Source organism: Enhydra lutris, unplaced genomic scaffold (genome assembly GCF_002288905.1).
Source record: "Enhydra lutris kenyoni isolate GAN:26980312 unplaced genomic scaffold, ASM228890v2 scaffoldscaffold37, whole genome shotgun sequence".
NCBI classification, from domain to species: domain Eukaryota; kingdom Metazoa; phylum Chordata; class Mammalia; order Carnivora; family Mustelidae; genus Enhydra; species Enhydra lutris.
In genome coordinates, this window is record NW_019154121.1 from 11,849,898 (window position 1) to 11,871,990 (window position 22,093).

At 36.0% G+C, this 22,093-nt stretch overlaps 1 protein-coding gene across 1 annotated transcript in view; it reads left to right on the top strand.

Annotated features, from left to right (window-relative positions):
- Positions 1–22,093, top strand: part of LOC111154498 (glutamate metabotropic receptor 5) — a 524,532-nt gene that overhangs the window by 190,455 nt on the left and 311,984 nt on the right. Inside the window, exon 3 of the mRNA XM_022514124.1 lies at positions 21,503–21,752. Within this exon, the coding sequence (XP_022369832.1) occupies positions 21,503–21,752 (250 nt within the window). The remainder of the gene's footprint in view (positions 1–21,502; positions 21,753–22,093) is intronic.

Consider the following 22,093-nt stretch of genomic DNA (forward strand, 5'->3'; position numbering starts at 1 on the left):
ACAGAGGTTATGCCTGTTCTAATTTGCTTTGTGAGGTGCCTACATAGGCAACAGGGATAGGGACCATGTTTTTAAGAAACACTAAAATGTTATTACTTAGTAGCAACACTACTGAACACTCAGTGCACCACCATAGCTAATGAACAGCTCTAGTTTTAAATGTCTGGGAAGAATGCCTGGCAACAGCTGAATTAACACTTGCCAGGTATCTAACTGGAGATACAAATTGGGAGCCGTAGGTGTTAGCTGAAGCATTGAGAAAAAAGGCAAACCACAGAGGAATAATTTCTATTGATAGAAGTTGGTCATAGACAATGATGGCAAATACCAGTGTCTAAGAAAATTTACAGAAAAAGAACATATAAAATTGCTTGTGATTAATAATAGCCATACTTGTTGAGCCTTTTCTATGTACTAAACAATATTTATGCTCTAAGCCTTTTACATGCAAAATCACGTTCAATCCTAATAGTCCCTTTATGAAAATTTTATAGATGAGGCACAAAGGTTTTGAAAGATTAAGTAACTTGCCCAAACACCAGTAAGTGACAGAGCCAGGATTTGAACCCAGGTTTCACAAATTCAAGTGAGATTTAAACCTAGTCTATTTAGTGCCATTCTTTTGAGGTCTGTTTTGTGACTGTTAGGAAGAAAAACTATGAGAGAACTAAGAACTAACTTCAGTTGGATGTGTTTTGTGCCAGACTTTGGGCTATCATATCCTCTCTGATGTGATTTAAGAAACCAAAGCTCAGAGATATATTTATACAATTTGCCTAGGCTCATGTGCTTAGGAAATTGCTGATGCAAGAACAAACTCAGTCCACGTATTACAAACACCAACGTCCTTTCCCAATACTCATGATTCGTCTGATCACAGAATTAGATTACTTTTTATCTTGCCTAAGGATGGGGGCAGAGGGCTGCTTTCATTTGCTTGGGCATCCATAACAAAGAACTATAAACTGGGTGGCTTAAATAACAGAAATTAGTTTCCTCACAGTTCTGGAGGCTAGAAGCCTAAAATCAGTGTATCAGCTGAGTTGTTTCTTTCCCAGGGCCTGACTCTTTGCCTTGTGGATGACTGTCTTCCCCCTGTGTCCCCACATCATCTTCCTTTTGTGCATGTTTGTGCTCTAATCTCCTCTTTTGATAAGGACACATCCTATCGGATTTGGAAGCACCCATATGACCTCATTTTACCTTAATTACCTATTCAAAGGCTTGATCTCCAAATACAGTTCTATTCTGAGGCCCTGAGGATTAAGATTTTGAAATATGAATTTTAGAGACACACAGTTCAGTGTATGAATATAATGTTCACTGCTGCTACTTTTAAGTCCCCCTCATTTCTCACTGGGACTATTGCATTAACCTCCTAACCAAGCTTCCTACTTGCTCTCTAATCTCATGTGAAGTAATCATCTGTCAGTTACTTTTTTTGAGACCACATAGCAGGGCACCTGTGTGGCTTCAGTCAGTTAATCATCTGCCTTCAGCTCAGGTCATGATCTCCAGTCCTGGAATTAAGACCTTGTGTTGGGTTCCCTGCCCAGTGGGGAGTCTGCTTCTCCCTCTGCCCCTCCTCCTGCTCATGCTCACTTGCTCTGTCTCTCTCAAATAAATAAATAAAATCTTAAACAAACAAAAATGAGATCACACAGCATAATCCCAAACACCATCGTTCACTTTCTATTCCACGTGAATCCTAGGTCCCCCTGAGTTATATTACGTAGTGGCCCACACACCATTGCGTCTGTTTCCCTTATCACTAGCCTCATTCAGTCCCTTATTATTTCTAAACTTTGTAATTACAATACTCTATAGTTTTTCCCTGGACAGCCACTCCACTCTCTTGGCTTGTTATTTTTTAAGTGGCTTTTTTTTTTTTTAAGATTTTATTTGTTTATTTGACAGACAGATCACAAGTAGGCAGAGAGACAGGCAGAGAGAGAGGAGGAAGCAGGCTCCCCGCTGAGAAGAGAGCCCGATGTGCAGCTTGATCCCAGGACCCTGAGATCATGACCCGAGCCAAAGGCAGAGGCTTAACCCACTGAGCCACCCAGGTGCCCCTCTTGGCTCGTTATTAAGATGGTACTCTTTCCTAAGTGCATTTAGGTAATGTCATCTGCTCTCTCAAACACCTTCTATTGTGCCTCTTTATCTATCAAGTTAGGGCCTCTCCACTGTGATCCTGGACTGGATTTGGCCATTCCTTCTTGCTGCCTTTGAGGTGGGAAGTTTGTATCTTCATCACATACTTATCCACCTCAACCTGTGCTGGTTCTTTTAGCTCCATAGGGAGTGCCATCTCCCGATTGTCCAAATCCATTCCATCTGCAAGACCCAACTTAAATTCTACTTCATGAGCAGACCTTTTCCTGAACCGTATCAGAAATGATATAATATTCCTTTTTCCACCATTCATCTTTCACCTTTACTGTATTGGATCTGTATCTTTTCAAAGGGAGTCTGTAACTTTCAAAGTCCTGGAGTAACTGAAAACAACACAGAGACCATTGGCCAGCAGAATCTTTAAGATTTATTTATTTATTTATTGGAGAGAGAGAGAAAGTCAGTGAATAGTGGAGGGGCAGAGGAAGAGAATTGCAAGTAGACTCCGCACCCCCACTGAGTACAGAACCCAACACAGTGTTCAGTCTCATGAGCCTCAGATCATGACTTGAACCCAAACCAAGAGTGAGACTCTTAACCAGCTGAGCCACCCAGGTGCCCCAGCCAGCATAATCTTAAAAGAGCTTATTGGCATATCTGGAGTGTGTTAGCAACAGCTCATAGAGAGGTATGAACAAGAGAATTGTTAAATTTTCAGTACATTTATAATTTATTTTAAAAAGTAAAATATCAGTGCATTCTAATGAAAAACAGATTATTACTAATTATTTCACCACATTTTACAGTTTTCTGACTCTTTAGGCAATTTACAGTGACAGCATATGGTCAATATACCGTATTGATGTGCTACTGTGCATTCCCTTCCAACTAACTCCATGTTTAATGACCTCACATTAGTAGATTGAAAACTGGTCATGGTGAGAATATTTAAGTCATAGAAACTGGCACACTAACAATCAAGAGTTGATTTGATGGAGCGGATCTTAACAATTTAGATTAAACTTAAAAGTATGTCAAATCTATAACCATCACATTGTGATTGCACAATATATTTAAAAACTCTTCTAGCATTTCAGACTATTTTGTGATTCAGCAAAGAAGTTATATGTATCATTGATTGGTAAACAAAGTTCTCACTGCAACTTATTCAGCTTCACTTTCATCAAACACCTTAATGTATATAAGTTTTAGTCAACATTCATATCAGAAATACCCTGATTGGTGAATTGTACACATACATTGGCTATGGATATAAGATTTTGGCAAAATTCAATGAAAGTATTTTGTGATAGTTAATCAACTGTATGGAATTTATAATAAAGTACATTGTATATTTTATTATTATTTCTAAAGGGTGTGCTACGTTAATTGTATATTCAGGAACATTTGTAATACACACACACACACACACATACACACACACACACAGATTTCCCATCAAAGAGGTCATTGTTAAACATTTACCACCAAATATCCTGCATATTATGGGAGCCAACCAGACATCTGGTCAAAAGTGAAAAAAACCAGAGGCACCAGCAAATAGTTAAAATAACCCAGTGTTTTACCTCTCTGGTATCAGATATCACTTAAGATACCAATTCAAATCTTCCTGGTTTCCTTTATTTCCAGGCCTTTGTTTTGAGTTTCACTCCCAGCCAACAGTGCAGTAATCTGCTTTACCTGGACTTGAAATCATTTCACAGGTACAGCTCAGTACTGCCTTGCCTTGCATCTTCTCCACATACCTCTCACATTCTACTTAAGAGCTCCCTTGCTCTGCTGAGGTAGACTTGTTGGAGTCAATTCATGATAAGAAAGAAGAGTAGGGGAACTAATGCCCAGAGCAGGTAATCTTTAACCATTGGCAAATGAGAGACAATGGACATGCTCTTCTCTCTTCTTCCTCAACATGGCTTTGAGAAGCAGCTTTATACGGCCTCTTGAATGATGGTCCAACAAAATGAGCAATCCATGGCCTCAGTAATCCACTCTTGTATTGGCTAACTTTCTTTTCCTACCTCACTCTTGATTTCCCTCAACCCTATGATATGGAGGAAGCAGGCCAGGGTACTTCCTATAACCATGGGGGGCAGATGGAGAAAAGTTTGATAACATCTACTTCTGGTGACAAAGCTAGTCCTTTGAAATAAGGTGTAACTAAGCTCTTTACCATGTTAAATATGGTAAACATAGCCTATATATGGAAAAATTGAATCTCTGTGTTGTATACCTGAAACTAATGTAGCATTCTACATGAGCTACACTCAGATAAAAAATAATTAAAATTGAAATAATAAAAAAGAAATTACCCAGATATAATTGAAGGAGAAAACAAAAAGAGCAAAAGGATGTAGTATGTAAGGCCAATGTGTCCAATTAGAAGAAAATCTCTTCTTTCACCTCTACTACCTACATCCAACTCAGGACTTTGTACTGCTGTTACAGTACATACATGCATATGTATACATATGTATGTATATGTGTGTATCATATATATTTATGAATATCATACACAATCACATATAAGAACAATGATCATTATATATATAAGGACATTAGCTTATCAGTCCTCCATATGTTAATTAATATTATATTAATAGACATATTTATTCATCTCAAATCTCCCAGCCCTATATAGTTTTTTTTAATTCATTTCAACAAATACTTGGATATTGAGCACAATGGAACCTATTTCTGTTAAAGATATTGAATCTGGGATCCATGGAAACTACCTACGATTAAGAAGCTACTAAGCTGTATCAGCCTTCCACCACCTACCCCTTTCTTTCCCCCATATTAAGCAAGAGTTTTAGTGGCATTAGAAAGTATATAAAACCAGAGTTTACTTACTAATGCTTGAAATTGGGCTTCCTTCTAAATGAGACCTACAATCACAACTTCTCCTTATCCCAGGCCAGGAGCTTTTGCCCTTGTCTTAGAACAGACTCTTGGACACTCCTGGGGAACTTTTGGTGCATGCACACATGCTGTTAAATCTCTTTTATAAAGAAATACACATTTCCCCCATAGGTTTCCCCCTGGGTTTTCAATTATCAGTGAGCAATTTTAGTTCTTTTAGACATGTATTTAGTGAATTTTGTTCTCCTTTGGTTTGATACATATAAAAATGCATGTGTTGTGTCTGTTGGAATGTTGATTACATTGTTGGAATCTTTGAACAAATTGATATGAGTGCATTAAAGAGAAAGAAAGAGAAGGAAGAAAGGAAGGGAGAGAAGAGAAGAAAAAAAAGAAGCAGGAAGGAAAGAAAGAGAGAGAAAAGTTTTAGAGGACTAAGCATATCTTACAAAGAATGGGATATCCAAAAAGACCAGCTAATACTTGATATGATGTCTGGAAACTATAGGCAGAACAGATGATTGAATTAAGTATAGTTAAATAAATTGCAAAATTTCCCACTTTAATGATGACTATTTTTCATATATTACCAGAGGCATTTTATCAGACACCTTTCCAATAACTGCATTGAGTAGAAGTTCTGGCTCTTGAAACATTTAAATTTACAAAGCAAATTTAACTTGGGAATCATCTACAATCATCTACAATGCGTATATATCTACGCATATATTGAGAAGTGAAAAAAAATGGAATTTGAAGCAAGCACATTTAAAAGGGAAGGAGAAAATTATTCAAATTCTCTTTATCACAAAATAACAAAACAGCATAGGAGGCAGATTGAAAACTTAAAGTATCCCCAGAGTGCATATCATTTTATAGATACAGAGTCAGATTCACAGAAGAAGTTATGTGGTTTCTCAAAGATCCTGCAGGTGTTAAGTTGAAGAACCAGTTTCAGACACTATCCGCAAATTCTGTTCAGGGCACAGATTCCTGAGCTGTGCAGCCCTTCATCTTCGACTTTCTCAGTCCCTCCAGATCATGGTGAATGCAGGGTAGCTTCAACAGCAGAGCTGCTTTGCTCTACTATTTATACTAGATGCTCAATAGTAATTTTTTAATGAGAAATCAATGAACCTTGGGGGCGTTATGCTAAGGAAAATAAGTCAAGCCAAGAAACACGAATACTGTATGATCTCACTTCTATGTGAAATCTAAAAAAGCTGAACTCATAAAAACAGAGAGGAAATTGGTGGTTGCTGGGGCCAGGGAATGGGAGAAATGGAGAAAGGGTGGTCAAAGGGTACAAACTTGCTGTTATAAGATGAGTAAATTCTGAGGATCTAATATACACCATATTGCCTGTAGTTAGCAATACTATACTGTATACTTGAAGGTGGCTAAGAGAGTAGATCTTAAATATTCTCACTGAAAAAAAACAAAAGCAACTATGTGAGATGATAGATATGTCACCTAGCTTTGTTGCTGTAATCATGTAATAACATATATGCATGTCAAGTCACCACATTTGCACCTTGAATTTACACAATGTTATATGTCAATTATACATGACCTGGGGGGGAAAGTCAGTACTTGTTTTCTAAAATAAATTTATTCAACAAATACTTAGGCTGCCCAGACTGTGGACAAAAGGAGTAACTAAGATGTAACCTCTTTTAGCTGATTACTTCACAGTTTCTTAGGTAATGAGACATAAATAATTATAATAAAACACGAAAAATCCTGTGATGTTGGAGTGGAGGTGGGCAGGAAGGGCACAGCAGAGGCTATCAATTTAGAACTAGAGAGTTAGAGAGTTATGTCACTTTCAGCTGGGTTTTGAAGGATGAGCCAAAATTAGCTACACAGAAGAGTATTTTAGGAAAAAGGAGTTTGTGTGAAATTAGGAGATGTGAAAAATCATGGTGTATTTGGTGATCTGTTTATTCTTTGGTATGGCTAAAGCATGTGCTATGTACATAAAGAAAATGTAGACAGTGAGTCTAGAGAAAAAGATTAGACACTAGATAATTTTAAAAAATTCTGGACATTATAAAGTATTCTTAAGAGATTTAGATTCTACCTGAAATATATAGGAGGTCAATCTTCTCTGAATGTATAATTCAGTACTCTCTAATAAGGATATAATGAATATATAATTTTATGTGGGTGATTGTGAGAAAGGGTGAAAAGAAACAAGTGACATTAATTTAAAAAATGCATTTTATCTAGCCCAGTACATCCAAAATTTTATCACTTCAACGTGTAATCAATATTATAAAATATTAATGGTTTTTTTAATAATCTTTTTTTTTCATACTGAGTCTTTGAAGTCTATTTTGTTTTATTGTGGCTAGAATATCTTAATTTGAATTAGTCATATGTCAAATGCTTAATAGCTACATGTGGCCAATGGCCACCATGTTGGACAGCAGAGGTCTGCACTACAGAAGACAGTTCCCAAGACCATAATGCTAAACGCAGACAGCGTGGTTGACCCCCTCTGAATAAAGCTCATTTGGCCACAACACCACAGCCAAGGCACTGCATTCCAGCTCTTTCTACTCATTGCTCAGTCCTGCAGTAAATGATGCGCCAGGCAGATATTTTCAAACTGAGTCCCTGCTGTCTGTATTGTGGGAGTTACAGTACTTCCAGAGAGAATCCAGCAGCCGCAGAAGCCAGACAGCAGAGATGTAAACTGGAGAAGGTAGTGGCAGGCCAGGGAGTGGCTGTCAGAGAAGTTGCTTCTTTTCAGCAAAGTCTGTCAAGCTTGAATGGCTTTGGCTGTGCTGCCGAGATTTTCGGCCTTCCGCTGAGATGGGAGAGTTTCCGGGTTGTCATTAGATCCAGTTAGAATCCAGGTTCAGAGGTGACTTGCCAGCTAAAACAAGCAAAATGAATAGCTCACCAACCCTCCCGACCCATTGACACACAGTTCTATATAGAGGTTTGTCCTTTCTGTGGATACAGAATCACTCTTAATGAGACATGCACTGCAGGCTTTAGCTGTGAAGTTGACAGCTTACAAAGAAAGAAGGAAGTTGAATTCTGGAGGGTTAGAGCAGGAATCTGGGTCACAGCTTCTGTCTCAACTTTTATTTTCCTTTAAGAAGAAGAGCCAAGAAAGAAATGAGTCAACCACTCCACTGTTTTTGAGCAGATTAATAAAGTGATTTTTTTTTCATTTTACAAATCTCAATTTAAGCTATATTCACAAGGTAAAAATTAAAAACACTGCAATATTTTTAATAGCAAAATTAGTTTTTTCTCTTCTTCTGTCCCTCTGAAGTCCCAGCAGAGATTCCTTTCCTGGTAAAGATTTTGCTAAGTCACAATGACAGATGATATGGCATATCTCTTTCCAAAAGCCCCCTCTTATTTTACAGGCCTTTGTCTATAGAAAAGTTATAATTAAACATTGTATATTTTGTACAAGGAAGGCTTTGATGTTTAAACATCAGTTCTCAGCAGTGACACAGATTGGATCATTTAGTGCTAAATCATATATGTCTATCATATTTGTAGTAACTAGGAAAAATTATTTATTAAATAATGTATGTTTGCTGAGATGAATTCTATTCAGCAGTATTGGGCATTGATTTCACATGAAATGTTTAGTGGTGGGTAAATGATTTTAGAAGAACCACAGAAATAAATGACCAACCCTCCCTTAGTGTTTTAAGGGTATAATATACAGGAGGAAGGAAGCATAGGCTTTGAAATATGACAGATGAACCTATCAATTATTTGGCAAATTCTCTCAGCATAAACTCCTTATTTATAACATGTAAGAAATAATAGCTACCTCATAGGATTTGTGGGTTTAAATAGTGATTAATAAATTATTAGTAGTCTTAGTATTTGAAATGACCAATAATATTATTATTAACCTTTTACCAATTAATTCTACAGGATCTAGATTGATGATAATGATACTGATGATGATAGAAACTAACATGTATTGAGTGCTTATTCTGCCCCATGTCCTGGGCTCAGCACTTCGTCTAAGGGACCCCTATCAGAAAATAAAACTTCTCCTTTGATTTCCACATTCTCTTCCAATTACCACCATACCTCTTTGTTTCTCTTCACTGCCAAATGTCTCAAAATGTTGTATATAAATATGCTGTCTTCATTCTCTTACTCCCATTCACACACAACCTGCTTCTAGATGTCTTTTAGTATATGGCTAAAATCAGTGAATTTTTTTCACCACGCATCTTACTTTACTATTTATACAGTTAATGTACAAAAGAAAATAAAAGCATCTTATTATCTTGGCTCCCATGACAATACATTGTCTTGGTTTCTTCTTCATTGTCTATGTCAACTTTTCCTTCTCAATTAATGCATAAATATTTGAATGTTTTAGGATATAATCAGATCCCTCTTCTCTTCATATCCTACAGTTGCAGTTCTTACTGTTGCTGTCCATATACTGATGATCCCAAATAGTTCCAATTTAGACTTCTATTCTCTGAGCCAGAATGTCCTTATTCAGTTTTCTATTTGGCATTCCTACTTAGCTATTTCAAAGATATTTAAAAATAAATTCTAAAACTTGATCTTCTTTTTTTTCTAAATTTGGTTCCCTTTCAGTTTTGTCTACTCTGTTAGTTCAACCCAATTATATGGACTAGAGTTACTGAAGGGAGTGTATCTCACAACTTTTGGTTCTAAGGCTCAGCAACCTACAGTATAGAACAACAGGTGGGACTCAGAATTGTACTTCACATCTGTGGCAGCTATAACTCTCATGTATTCTTCTTTCCTTGGTGTGACTTCATGTCCTCTGCTGTGTATGGATTTAAGTCAACTTGTATCTTTGCTCGCCATTTACTTATTTATTTATATTTTATTTATTTATTACAGAAAGAGCAAGAACAAGCACAAGCAGGGGGAGTGACAGGCAGAGGGAGAAGCAGGCTCTCCCCTCCAACCCCGCCACCCTTGACCAAGAAGCCTGATGCACGGGTCTCGATCCCAGGACCCTGGGATCATGACCTGAGCCGAAAACAGACACTTAACTGACTGAGCCACCCAGGCATCCCATATCTTTGCTTTTAAGATCAAACTTCTTTTGCTAGATTTTTTTCATGGTAGACAGTAGGAAAGTTCACCAAAATAGTATACCGCTCAGCAATTGTTTGGTACATACTATTCTGACAATATTCAATAGCCCTGGTTTGTATTCCCATAAATAATATTATATATACATATATGTCACATATATGTATATATATTTTCAAAATCCAAGTTACTAAGTTATGTTACAATAGTTATTTTTTTCTGTTGAATTTACTATTGGAATATTGCTCAAATGTTGCTTACATAATCCATGCCTAGAGTAATGCCTAAAGTGATTCTGCTAAATGAGATCCTTCTAGTACCTTCGATAATAAAACACTCTGGATCAGATCTAATAATGTCCTATCTCACATTGAATGCTGTGTTATATGGGTCATGGCATAGAAACACTCCAGGGTAGGATTTGAAATAATTGGTCCATTGGAAATCTGTTTGTTAGCCAAGGTTTTCATATCAAAGACATTTATTACAATAATCCATGGAACCATAATGAGTGTACATGATAGATGATAATAATGCTTTATGTAATTCAATCATTTAGCTTTAAAAATCTTTCCATTAATAATATTTCCAGTATCCCAAATATCTAAATCTCATTTCTATAGGCTTATTTAGGAATATTCCTTGGGACACTTAACTTCTTTCTTTTCATTGAACAAAAATATGTACATCTATTGTTTTTGTTGTGAGAATATAAATACCTACTTTGAAGAACATAATTGTCTAGTAGTAAGTGACAAATATAAACGATTGCAATATAGAGTTTGAAATTGTTATACTCATTGCACAGATGGCTATAATGGGGAGAAGACATAGTTTTTAAAAAGAGGAACATCTTTACAAAAGAGATATTAATACAATGAGAAGAGTTGTTTGTCTCCCTGGCTTTTTTCCCTTCTTAGCTGTTTTAGTTAACCACTAGTTTAACTAAGGCATAGCTGACTCAATAAGGGCAGTTTTAGCTAAAACCCCTTGAAGAACATTTATTGCCCCATGAAAGGGAAGGAAGTGGTGTTTGGGCACTGATTTATTGATCCCATTCATACATATTATGGGGGATGGTATCATCCTAGGCAGTAGCTCCCATGAGAAATTGTAGCATTTTTCTTCACTAGTAGTTGTCAATAAAGAATACACTATTTATAATTGTAATAAGATGTTGGTAGTAGAAGCAAATGAGAATATTTTTAAACTACTATTTATATTGAGAATCTTCATTTCCATTTTGGAAAATGATCATTTGGGCCAACTAAAAGGAAAAATAAAAGTTCAGATGTGGACATTGTTTTAGCATCTGCTTGATGATCATATTTGAACAAATAAACATACTTTCCTAAAATTTTACTCTTTACCTATCTTTCTGACCACATTTTCTGTTCAAGAACCCGAGTTTCTATTGTGTGGTGATACGTTTAAATGGATTTACTAACTTCAAGGGGCTTGTGGTATTTGAAAATAGGATATATAATATATCCAAAATATAAGTAAGTATGTACAGCGTGTATATACTTTATATACATACATAAACATACATAACATAGAATACAGAATATGTATTTTAATTGAGCCTAATACAATGTAGTACCCAAATAGCACCATAACTCATTATCCGACTTGAGGAACTCTCCTTAGAAATCTCATGATAAAACACATATATGAAGTGGGTTGTATTTTCTTAAGGAAAATATTTTAATATCTTGGATTGGATTTTAACAAAATTCTCAATATAAAAAAAATCAGTGTGATCAGCCTTTTCATAAATATGAAGGAACCGTAATTAGAAATTTCTCTAACAATTTCAAGTAACAAAAATTAAATCTTTTCATATTATAAAATAGATCAATAGCTGAAATAGGTAAATTTCAAGAGTCTACCATGTGCTACTATCAAACCTGTATTTAATTATTTCATTAATGTCTATTAAATGAATAGGCCACTCTGTTCCTTATAGGGAAATTTTTGAAAACCATGGTGGGGTAGGGCAGTTTAGTTCCACAAACTTTTGCTGGGTGGTGCCATGGAGAATGTGGTCTATTTTCTAAATAAGTTTACAGTCTGGACATTTGAATTGGACCAGGAAGAATGGCTAAGATTTCAACATGGAAACAGGGGGAAAGATTTCTTTCAGGGTGAAAAGAGCAACATGAAGAAAAGTAAATAACTGGGAATGAATGGGGACATCCAAAGGACATATGGAAGAGCATAGTAAGAAATAAGACCCCCAAATATAATATTTGGTAAAGTTTTGAAGAAATGAAAGATAGGAGATGGTAAGAGATCGTACATGACCACATAAACTTCAGTGGAAAGAAAAGATGGTCTGATGGAGAAAAAGAAATAAATATCAAAGAAAACTATTTTAGTATTTTTAGTATAATTCTATTAATTTAATTTTGATTCTTATGATCACTTCCCCAATACAGACAAAATTTATAAATGTGAACCATATCCCGAATGTACATTCTACTAGAAAAATCTCTCATTTACTAGATATGTATATATCTTATCTATGTTCCTATGCTTTATTATCTTTATCTGAAAGTATGTTTAAGCCACAGTAACAATTGTAAATGGTAAATAGAAATGCAACTGATTTCTGTGCACTGATTTTATATCCTGACACTTCACTGAATTCCTATGTGAATTCCAACAGTTTTAGAGTGGAGTCTTTTGGGTTTCCACATAAAGTATCATATCATCTACGAGGAGTGATAGTTTGACTTCTTCTTTGCTGATTCAGATGCCTTTTATCTCTTTTTGTTGTCTGATTGCTGAGGCTAGGACTTCTAGTACTATGGTGTATAGCAGTGGTGATAGTGGACAGCCCTGCCATGTTCCTGACCTTAGGGAAAAAGCTCTCAGTTTTTCCCCATTGAAAATTATATTCACTGTGGGTTTTTTGTAGATGGCTTTTATGGTATTGAGGTGTGTGCCCTCTATCCCTACACTTTGAAGAGTTTTGATCAAGAAAGGATGCTTTACTTTGTCAAATGCTTTTTTTTTTTAGCATCTATTGAGAGTATCCTATGGTTCTTGTTCTTTCTTTTATTCATGTATTGTATCACATTGATTGATTTGCGGATGTTGAACCAACCTTGCAGCCTAGGGATAAATCTCACTTGGTCATGGTGAATAATCCTCTTAATGTACTGTTGGATCCTGTTGGCTAGTATTTTGGTGAGAATTTTCGCATCTGTGTTCATCAAGGATATTGGTTGTAATTTTCCTTTGTGATGGGGTCTTTGGTTTTGGGATCAAGGTAATGCTGGCCTCATAAAATGAGTTTGGAAGTTTTCCTTCCATTTCTATTTTTTGGAACAATTTCAGGAGAATAGGTATTCTTCTTTAAATGTTTGGTAGAATTCCCCTGGGAAGCTCTCTGGCCCTGGGCTCTTGTTTGTTGGGAGATTTTTGATGACTATTTCAATCTCCTTACTGATTATGGATCTGTTCAGGTTTTCGATTTCTTCCTGGTTCAATTTTGGTAGTCTGTATGTCTCTAGGAATGCATCCATTTCTTCCAGATTGTCAAATTTGCTGGCAAGTAGTTGCTTGTAATATGTTCTTATAATTGTATTTCTTTGGTGTTGGTTGTAATTTCTCCTCTTTCATTCATGATTTTATTAATTTGGGTCCTTTCTCTTTTCTTCTTGATAAGTCTTGCTAGGGGGTTATCAATCTTATTAATTCTTTCAAAGAACCAGCACCTAGTTGCCTTGGTTTGTTCTACTGTTCTTTTGGTTTCTGTTTCATTGATTTCTGCTCTGATCTTCATTATTTCTCTCCTCCTGCTGTGTTTAGGCTTTCTTTGCTGTTCTTCCTCCAGTTCCTTTAGGTGTAGGGTTAGGTTGTGTATTTGAGTATTTCTTGTTTCTTGAGAAAGGCTTGTATTGCTATATACATTCCTCTCAAGACTGCCTTTGTCATGTCCAAAGATTTTGAACTGTTGTGTTTTCATTTTCCTTCGATTCCAAGAATTTTTTTTTGATTCATCTTTAATTTCCTAGTTGACCCATTCATTCTTTAGTAGGATGCTCTTTAGCCTTCATGTGTTTGAGTTCTTTCCAACTTTCCTCTTATTGTTGAGTTCCAGTTTCAACACACAATGGTTTGCAAATATGCAGGGAGTGATCCCAATATTTTGGTACTGGTTGAGACCCTATTTGTGACCCAGGATGTGATCTATTCTGGAGTAAGTCCCATGTGCATTAGAGAAGAGTGTGTGTTCTGTTGTTTTGGATGGAATGTTCTAAATATATCTGTGATGCCCATCTGGTCCAGTGTTGTCATTTAAAGCCTTTATTTCCTTATTGATCTTTTGCTTAGATGATCTGTCCATTTCAGTGAGGGGGGTGTCCCCTACTATTATTGTATTATTGTTGATGTGTTTATTTGATTTTGTTATTAATTCATTTATATAATTGGCCACTCCCATGTTAGGGGCATAGATATTTAAAATTGTTAGATCTTTTTGGACAGACTCTTTAAGTGTGATATAGTGTCCTTCCTCAAATCTTATTATAGTCTTTGGCTTAAAATCGAATTTATCTGATATAAAGATTGCTACCCCAACTTTCTTTTGATGTCCATTAGCATGGTAAATTGTTTTCCATCCCCTCACTTTAAATATGGAGGGGTCTTTGAGTCTAAAAGGAGCTTCTTGGAGACAATAAATGGATGGTCTTGTTTTTTTATCCATTCTGATATCCTGTGTTTTTGATTGAGACATTTAGCCGATTTACATTCAAGGTAACTATTGAAAGTTATGCATTTAGTGCCATTGTATTACCTGTAAAGGACTGTTGCTGTATATTGTCTCTGTTCCATCCTGGTCTGTTACTTTTAAGCTATCTCTTTGCCTAGAGGACCCTTTCGATATTTCCTGTAGGGCTGGTTTGATGTTTGCAAATTCTTTTAGTTTTTGTTTGTCCTGGAAGCTTTTTATCTCTCCTTCTATTTTCATTGGCAGGCTAGCTAGATATAATATTCTTGGCTGCATATTTTTCCAATTTAGTGCTCTGAATATATCATGGCAGTCCTTTCTGGCCTGACAGATCTCTGTGGATAGGTCTGCTGCCAATCTAATATTTCTACCATTGCAGGTTACAGACCTCTTGTCCCAAGCTGCTTTCAGGATTTTCTCTTGAAAATCTAGGTCACTGAGACCTGTAAGTTTTACTATTAGATGACGAGGTGTGGACCTATTTTTTATTGATTTTGAGCAGGGTTCTCTGTGCCTCCTGGATTTTAATGCCTGTTCCCTTCGCCAAATTAGAGAAATTCTCTGCTTTAATTTGCTCCAATATGCCTTCTGCCCCTCTCTCTCTTTCTTCCTCTTCGGGGATCCCAATTATTCTAATATTGTTCTGTCTTATGGTATTAATTATCTCTGGAATTCTCCCCTCATTTTCCAGTAGTTGTTTGTCTCTCTTTTGCTCAGCTTCTTTATTTTCCATCATTTTGCTTCTATGTCACTAATTTTCTCTTCTTTTTCATTTATCCTAGCCTAGCATTTTTAATTGCACCTCATTAATAACTTTTTTAAAAATTTCAACTTGATTAGTTTTTAGCTCTTCTATTTCTCCAGAAAGGGATTTTATTTCTCCAGAGAGGGATTCTCTGAAATTTTCCATGTTTCTTTCAAGCCCAGCTAGCACCTTGATAATTGTCATTCTGAACTTTAGTTCTGATGTATTACTAATGTCCATGTTGATTAGGTCCCTAGCCATTGGTACAGCCTCTTGCTCCTTTTTTTTTTTTTTTTTTTTTTTGTGGTGAGTTTTTCTGCTTTGTCATTTTACCCAGATAAGAATAGATGAATGAGAGAACAAAATACCAAAAAGGTAGCAATGACTCCAGAAAAATATACACTAAACAAATAAGAGACCCAAAAACCAGGGAAGAAGAAGGGTAGGAGAATATATATATGACTGGTGAATAGAATAGAGCCACACACTTGATTTTGGGTGTATCTTGGTCTTTTAGAAGAAACTACCTCCCAAAATTTTAAAGAAAGAAAAACATATATATATATGTATGGGTATATATATATATATATATATATATATGGGTATATATATATACCCATATATATATATATGTGTAAACACAATGAAGAGGGAGAATATGACTGAAGTTGAAAATTAAAAAAGATTCTAAAAAGGAATTAATAAGAAGTTGGTTGAAAAAAGAAAAGAAAAAAAAGAGGAAAGAATGTGATCAGGCTGGAGACTAGAACAAAGCCATGTGCTAAGTTTAGTGTATCTTTTAAGCTATTAGAAGAAATTGTATCCCAAAATTTTAAAGAAAAAAAAAACCTGTCTGTATACAAAAAGTAAGGTTAAACACAGTGAAGGGATAAAATATGAATATAACAATGAAAATTTTAAAAGATTTTTAAAAAGTTATTGGTAAGATAAAATATTTTAAAATGTTAAAATAGGAAAGAGGAAAAATTTCAAAAAATAGAATAAGAAAAAAATAAAATTAAAAAAATTCAACTTTAAATGACTTAAGAATCATGGAAATAAAGCTATGAATTTTATGTGTTGCATTCCCTTAGTTCTGAAGTTTCACACTTCTCATTGATTATTGAAGTTGGTCTTGGCTGGATGTTCTTGCTGAATTACAACACACTTGCCAGGTGCCAGGCTAAGCAATCTGCTCAGGTTCGCTCTCGTAGCTTTTGTTCCCTGACCACTTTCCATACAGCTTTGGAGAATGGGAATGAAAATGGCAGCCTCCCAATCTCCAACCCAATGAGAGCAGAGAGCTCAGGACCCCATTTCTCCAATTTTAGTATATGTGCTGCCGAAGTGAGCACAGGACCCCATTTCTCAATGCAACCTTACAGAAAAATGGTCAGTCCCTGCCGTCTCCCTGGTCTCAGGCCACACTCTGTGCTCACCCGGCCTGTGACCGAGCATTTCTATCTCTGGTGCATGGTCCCATTTAGAGTCTCCAAGCCCAGCAGACTCCTGCTTCATGCTCCTGTGCCACTCCTCCCAAAGGAGGAAGGAGGGTTTCTCTCTGAATCTGTTACCTGTGGGGTTGCTGCTCCAAGAGCAGTGGCCCAACTGTGCCTTGGAGCACAGTACAAGGTAACCCAGAGCTGAGAGCTCACTCTTCAGCTCCATCTCTGTATTCTCTATATTCAGCTTCCCTGCTCCAATACCTGGCAGCTCTGCCACACTCAGACACCCTTGGTCTTTCTGTGACCCCGTGGGTCCTGAAACCACACTGTCCCCGGGAGGGCTTCACCCCCGCTTAGCCTTTGGAGCAACATGCCTCAGTGGAGCGGATTTCTAAAAGTTCCAATTTTATGCTCTACTGCTTTCACTTGCTAGGATCCGGCCCCTCCCCCCATGGTCTATCTTCTCAAATGTTGCCTCAGATTCACTACTCCACACGTCCTACCTTCCGGAAAGTGGTCAATTTTCTGTTCCTTGAATTGTTGCTCTTCTTCTCTTCTCTCTCCTGTTGAGTTAGTAGCTGTTCAGAATGGTTTAATAACTATCTAGCTGAACTCCTGGGACTTGATGATTTAGGTCTCCTGCTCCTCTGCCATCTTGCCCCTCCCTCCCTAATTTTTTTTTGTTATTAACATATAATGTATTATTTACTCCAGAGGTACAGGTCTGTGAATCATCAGCCCTACACATTTCACAGTACTCACCATAACACATACCCTCCCTAATGTCCATAACGCAGCCACCCTAACGCCCTACCCCCACTCCCCAGCAACCCTCAGTTAGTTTTGTGAGATTAAGAGTATTTTATAGTTTGTCTCCCTCCCAATCCCATCCTGTTTCATTTTTTTCCCTCTCTACCCCCCACAACCTCCCACAATGCCTCTAAAATTCCTCATATCAGAGAGATCAAATGATAATTTTCTTTCTCTGATTGCCTTATTTCAATATGCTTTTTTTTAATGCCTACTTTTTAATTTATGGAAAATAAGCATCTCTTAATTTATGTATCATCCCTTAAATATAATTCTATTTTAGATTAGTCTCTTACTTTTTTAGATTCAAATAATTCATCTTTTGTTTTCTGTGTATCTTGACTTCCAAATTGTACATGAAGGATTTTAACACCTCACCTCTCCCAGCTTCTGTCTCTCAACCTATCATCTTTTCCTTTAATTTTTTGGTAAAGGTTGATAAGATTTATTTCTATTGCATAATGAGTTTTTTGTTTTGTCCCTGTGTGGATTCATAAAGCTGAAAATCAATAATTGGCATTTGCATTGTTGCAGTAAAGCCTTGATTACATTTTTTTCCTCACAATTCCGAATCACCAGCCCTCCGCTATTTAAAAAAGAGTGTCTGATGGATTCCTTCCTGCTTTTACCAGTTAGTTGAAATGAAGCCACAGCTAGTATCATATTTTACATTGTACCTTCCTTTATTGTTTTTGTTACCCTGTTGGAAAAATTAATCTTTGTTTCCTCAGCTTTTTCTCATCTTGTACATTGCTTGAAATCTATTTCATTTCCTATGAGAAGCTAATGAACTTTTCAGTAGTTTATTCTTTATTTTTAAATGTGTAATTCCAGTCTTTATATCAACTACTGAAAGATCTCAACACTGAATTTAGGCTTCCTAGTTTTATTAGAATACATGCTCCCATTTTTAATTCTCAGCCTATAGTGGCTTTTATTAAATCAAAATTATGCTGCAGAATTTTTACATCACACATATATTAAAACTGTTTCCTCTTTTAAATTTAAAGAGTATGGCTTGGGCTTTGTTATAAGAAAATAATATTTCCCCAACTAGTTTAAGTTCATTTTTCAATCCAGTGTTCAGTATTAATGCCTTTTGCTCCATTATTTGTCTTACATGCTCTAGGAGAGAGCAGCTTCACTATATCTAGAACATTTAGTGCCAATAGGTACAATTAATTGGGTTCAGGCTACCTATCAAATATTTCATATAGTTAACATATATATTATTTTATAGTAACTATTATAGTTACTATTATAGTTACTATAACTATACTATTTTATAGTAACTGTTATAACTATATATAATATTCATACATGTTATATATACTATTGCATAGTATATGTAATTAATTATAGAACATATCAATATAATAATAATCGTAAGCATTTATTATAATTAAACTAGATATAATACTTAACATATATAATATACAAAATACTTATATATTAGGCAGTGTTACCTCTGATTTTCAGGTGAAAAAGCTAGATTTAGAGAGACTATCCAAGCAGAATTAGAACTCAAATCACTCTAATAACAAGATTCTCTATTACAAGCTGCTTCTGTATAACTTACTGCTTATTTTTTTTTTAACTTACTGCTTAAACAAAAATAATTGTTGGGAGAGGAGCTAAAGATTATGAATTCCTCAGTTGTTTTTTTTTCTTATTTAACTGCAAATAAATTGAGAATTTTTATCATTGCCATCACAATCACTGTGTACCTAATTTCAAATTATTTATGCAAATACCCCAGTACTAATGAAAGCATTAAGTGCAAGACAGTCAGTTGGAAAATAGAGTTGGCTAAAAATAAAACAGAGAATAATACATTACTCAGATTAGTATAAAACTAGTAATTTAGGCCCCTGGGTATGTTTTTCAGAGGGGGTCCTTTAAACTTTGTTAATTGCAAAATAACTACATTGCCCATTTTCCATCATCATAGAGGATTCTTGTTATTTTATTTCTGGATTTTTCTCCAGAAAAAAAGAAAAAAGAAAGATGCAGCTGGCCCATCAGGTTTTTTGGCTAGAACTTAAGCCATCCTGTTCTTCTTTGCACTTTACAGTTCGTTCGGGAAAATAAAACCACATAAAAATCCATGCTCAAAGTCCGAGGATCTCATTTCCAGCAAGAGGATCTCATTATCTGCTCTAGGTGGAACATACACAGGGTCAGGAGTGAGACGTTATATGTTCAAAACGAGACTCGGCCACCTACTTGCTAAATGGGAACTTCAGTTTTATCAGTTGTGCATGGAAGATAATATCACCTCTATCACAGAGTTGGTGTAAGGAGCATGAGCTAATCTATATGAAGTGACTTCAAAAATCAAAATGTTATACAGGTATAGTGATTTATAAATGACCTCTATTAGAGTCATATATTGAAACTGATGCAACCAAATGCCTTTTACTCCCTTATTCATTGAAGATGTCTTCCTGATGAAATTCCCATTGCTTGGTCTTGCTGATTGTGAGGCTGGTTACATCCTTAGATGCTCCATAGCATGCTTGTCTTGTAATAGGCTCCTGTATTCTTTAAATCATTACCCCCTACCCACCTAATCTTTTGGAAACTCGGAAAATGAGTCTGGTATGATTTATAGAGCCTTAAGAGGCTCTAAAAATATCTAAAATTAAAGTATCATGACCTTTAAATGGGAAAAAGAAATGTAGATATAATTGGACTTTTGAGTCTTCCAAAAGTCAGCCATGGACAAGTGGAGGAAGCAGAATCTGCAATCTTAGAACTGAGAATGTAGTATAGAATTCTACCTCTGAGTATGTAACTTTGGGCAGGTATAAACCCAACTGCTTCATCTGTTTTCTTATCTGCAAAATGGAATTCATAATGCATACCTCAGTATATTCTTGTGAGAGTTAAATAAGATCACATCTATAAAGGTTTTGGTACACTTCCTGGCATACAAGTTGATTATCAGTATTGATCACAACTTCTCATTAATTTAAAGGACCACCATCAGTCCTTAGGCTCCCCAGGTTTGTAGAAAACTTTGGAATTACTCCCCCAAATCACTAACTTCCCTATGATTGTACAGAGTGAAACTTCAAATGTTTCATTTGAAGCTTATGCATTTACCTGCATAAGCAGGTAATCTCAAGCAAGGATATGGAATTTTCAGTTGGGATAAAGCCACAAATTCTTACGATTGCTAATAGAATAAAATATGCATAATAGTCTATAAAAATATAACATGTGTTATTTTTACAATGGCATCTATACCATATTAAGTGTATATATTGTGCCTTTAAACACAGGAATCTGAACTGGTAGGATGAGATGAGCCAAGGGAAGGGAGATAGAATGAAAATATAGCAGATGAATGTCTTCCATCATCTCACACTAGAGTATGAGCTTTTTAAGTCAGAAGGGAAGCTGAATTGCTTCTCCTTTTTATACTATTTTCTCTTTCTCTCCTTAAAAACAGAATTTGCAGTTCAAGACATATATGTGTAATGTAGTTTCATTGTAAATTGCCTAAATGAACAAGTCAATGAAAGAGCAAAAACTCATTCAGGTCTTCCAGCTCCAAGTTCAATACTACCAAGTGACCTTCATATTCCCATTCCCAGAAGCATTAAGAATGCTTCTGCATTCTTAATTGGTCCCAGTGTACCCAGAACTGCCATCTCACTACTTCTCTGCTTATCTGTTTTCACACAGGCAACTATGGAGAGAGTGGGATGGAAGCTTTCAAAGATATGTCAGCCAAGGAAGGAATTTGCATCGCTCACTCTTATAAAATCTATAGCAACGCAGGGGAACAGAGCTTTGATAAACTGCTGAAGAAGCTCAGGAGTCACTTGCCCAAGGCCCGGGTGGTGGCCTGCTTCTGTGAAGGCATGACAGTGAGAGGTCTGCTGATGGCCATGAGGCGCCTGGGTCTAGCAGGCGAATTTCTTCTTCTGGGCAGGTGAGTGACAATGTCAAAATTCACATGAATGTAATGCCAGGAATTTGGCAGAATCAAAGGGTATCTTCTGGTGCATAAGGACAGATGCTTTGGAAACTTCATCTGTGTGGTAGAAGTAGAACTTAAGTATCATAAAACACCAGAGCCTGGAGATAATCATGGAAAATAAGTAGATATGCCATGTGCTGATTAATGATGATGACAGTAATCAACACATGAAGGTGGTGAGTACGTAGGTCTTGAAAACAAAATGACTATAAGAAAATGAGATGGGCTCTTAGATACTTGGATCATTTCATAATTCCCTTGAGAAATAAGCATTTTTTCAGACTTTTTGAAAT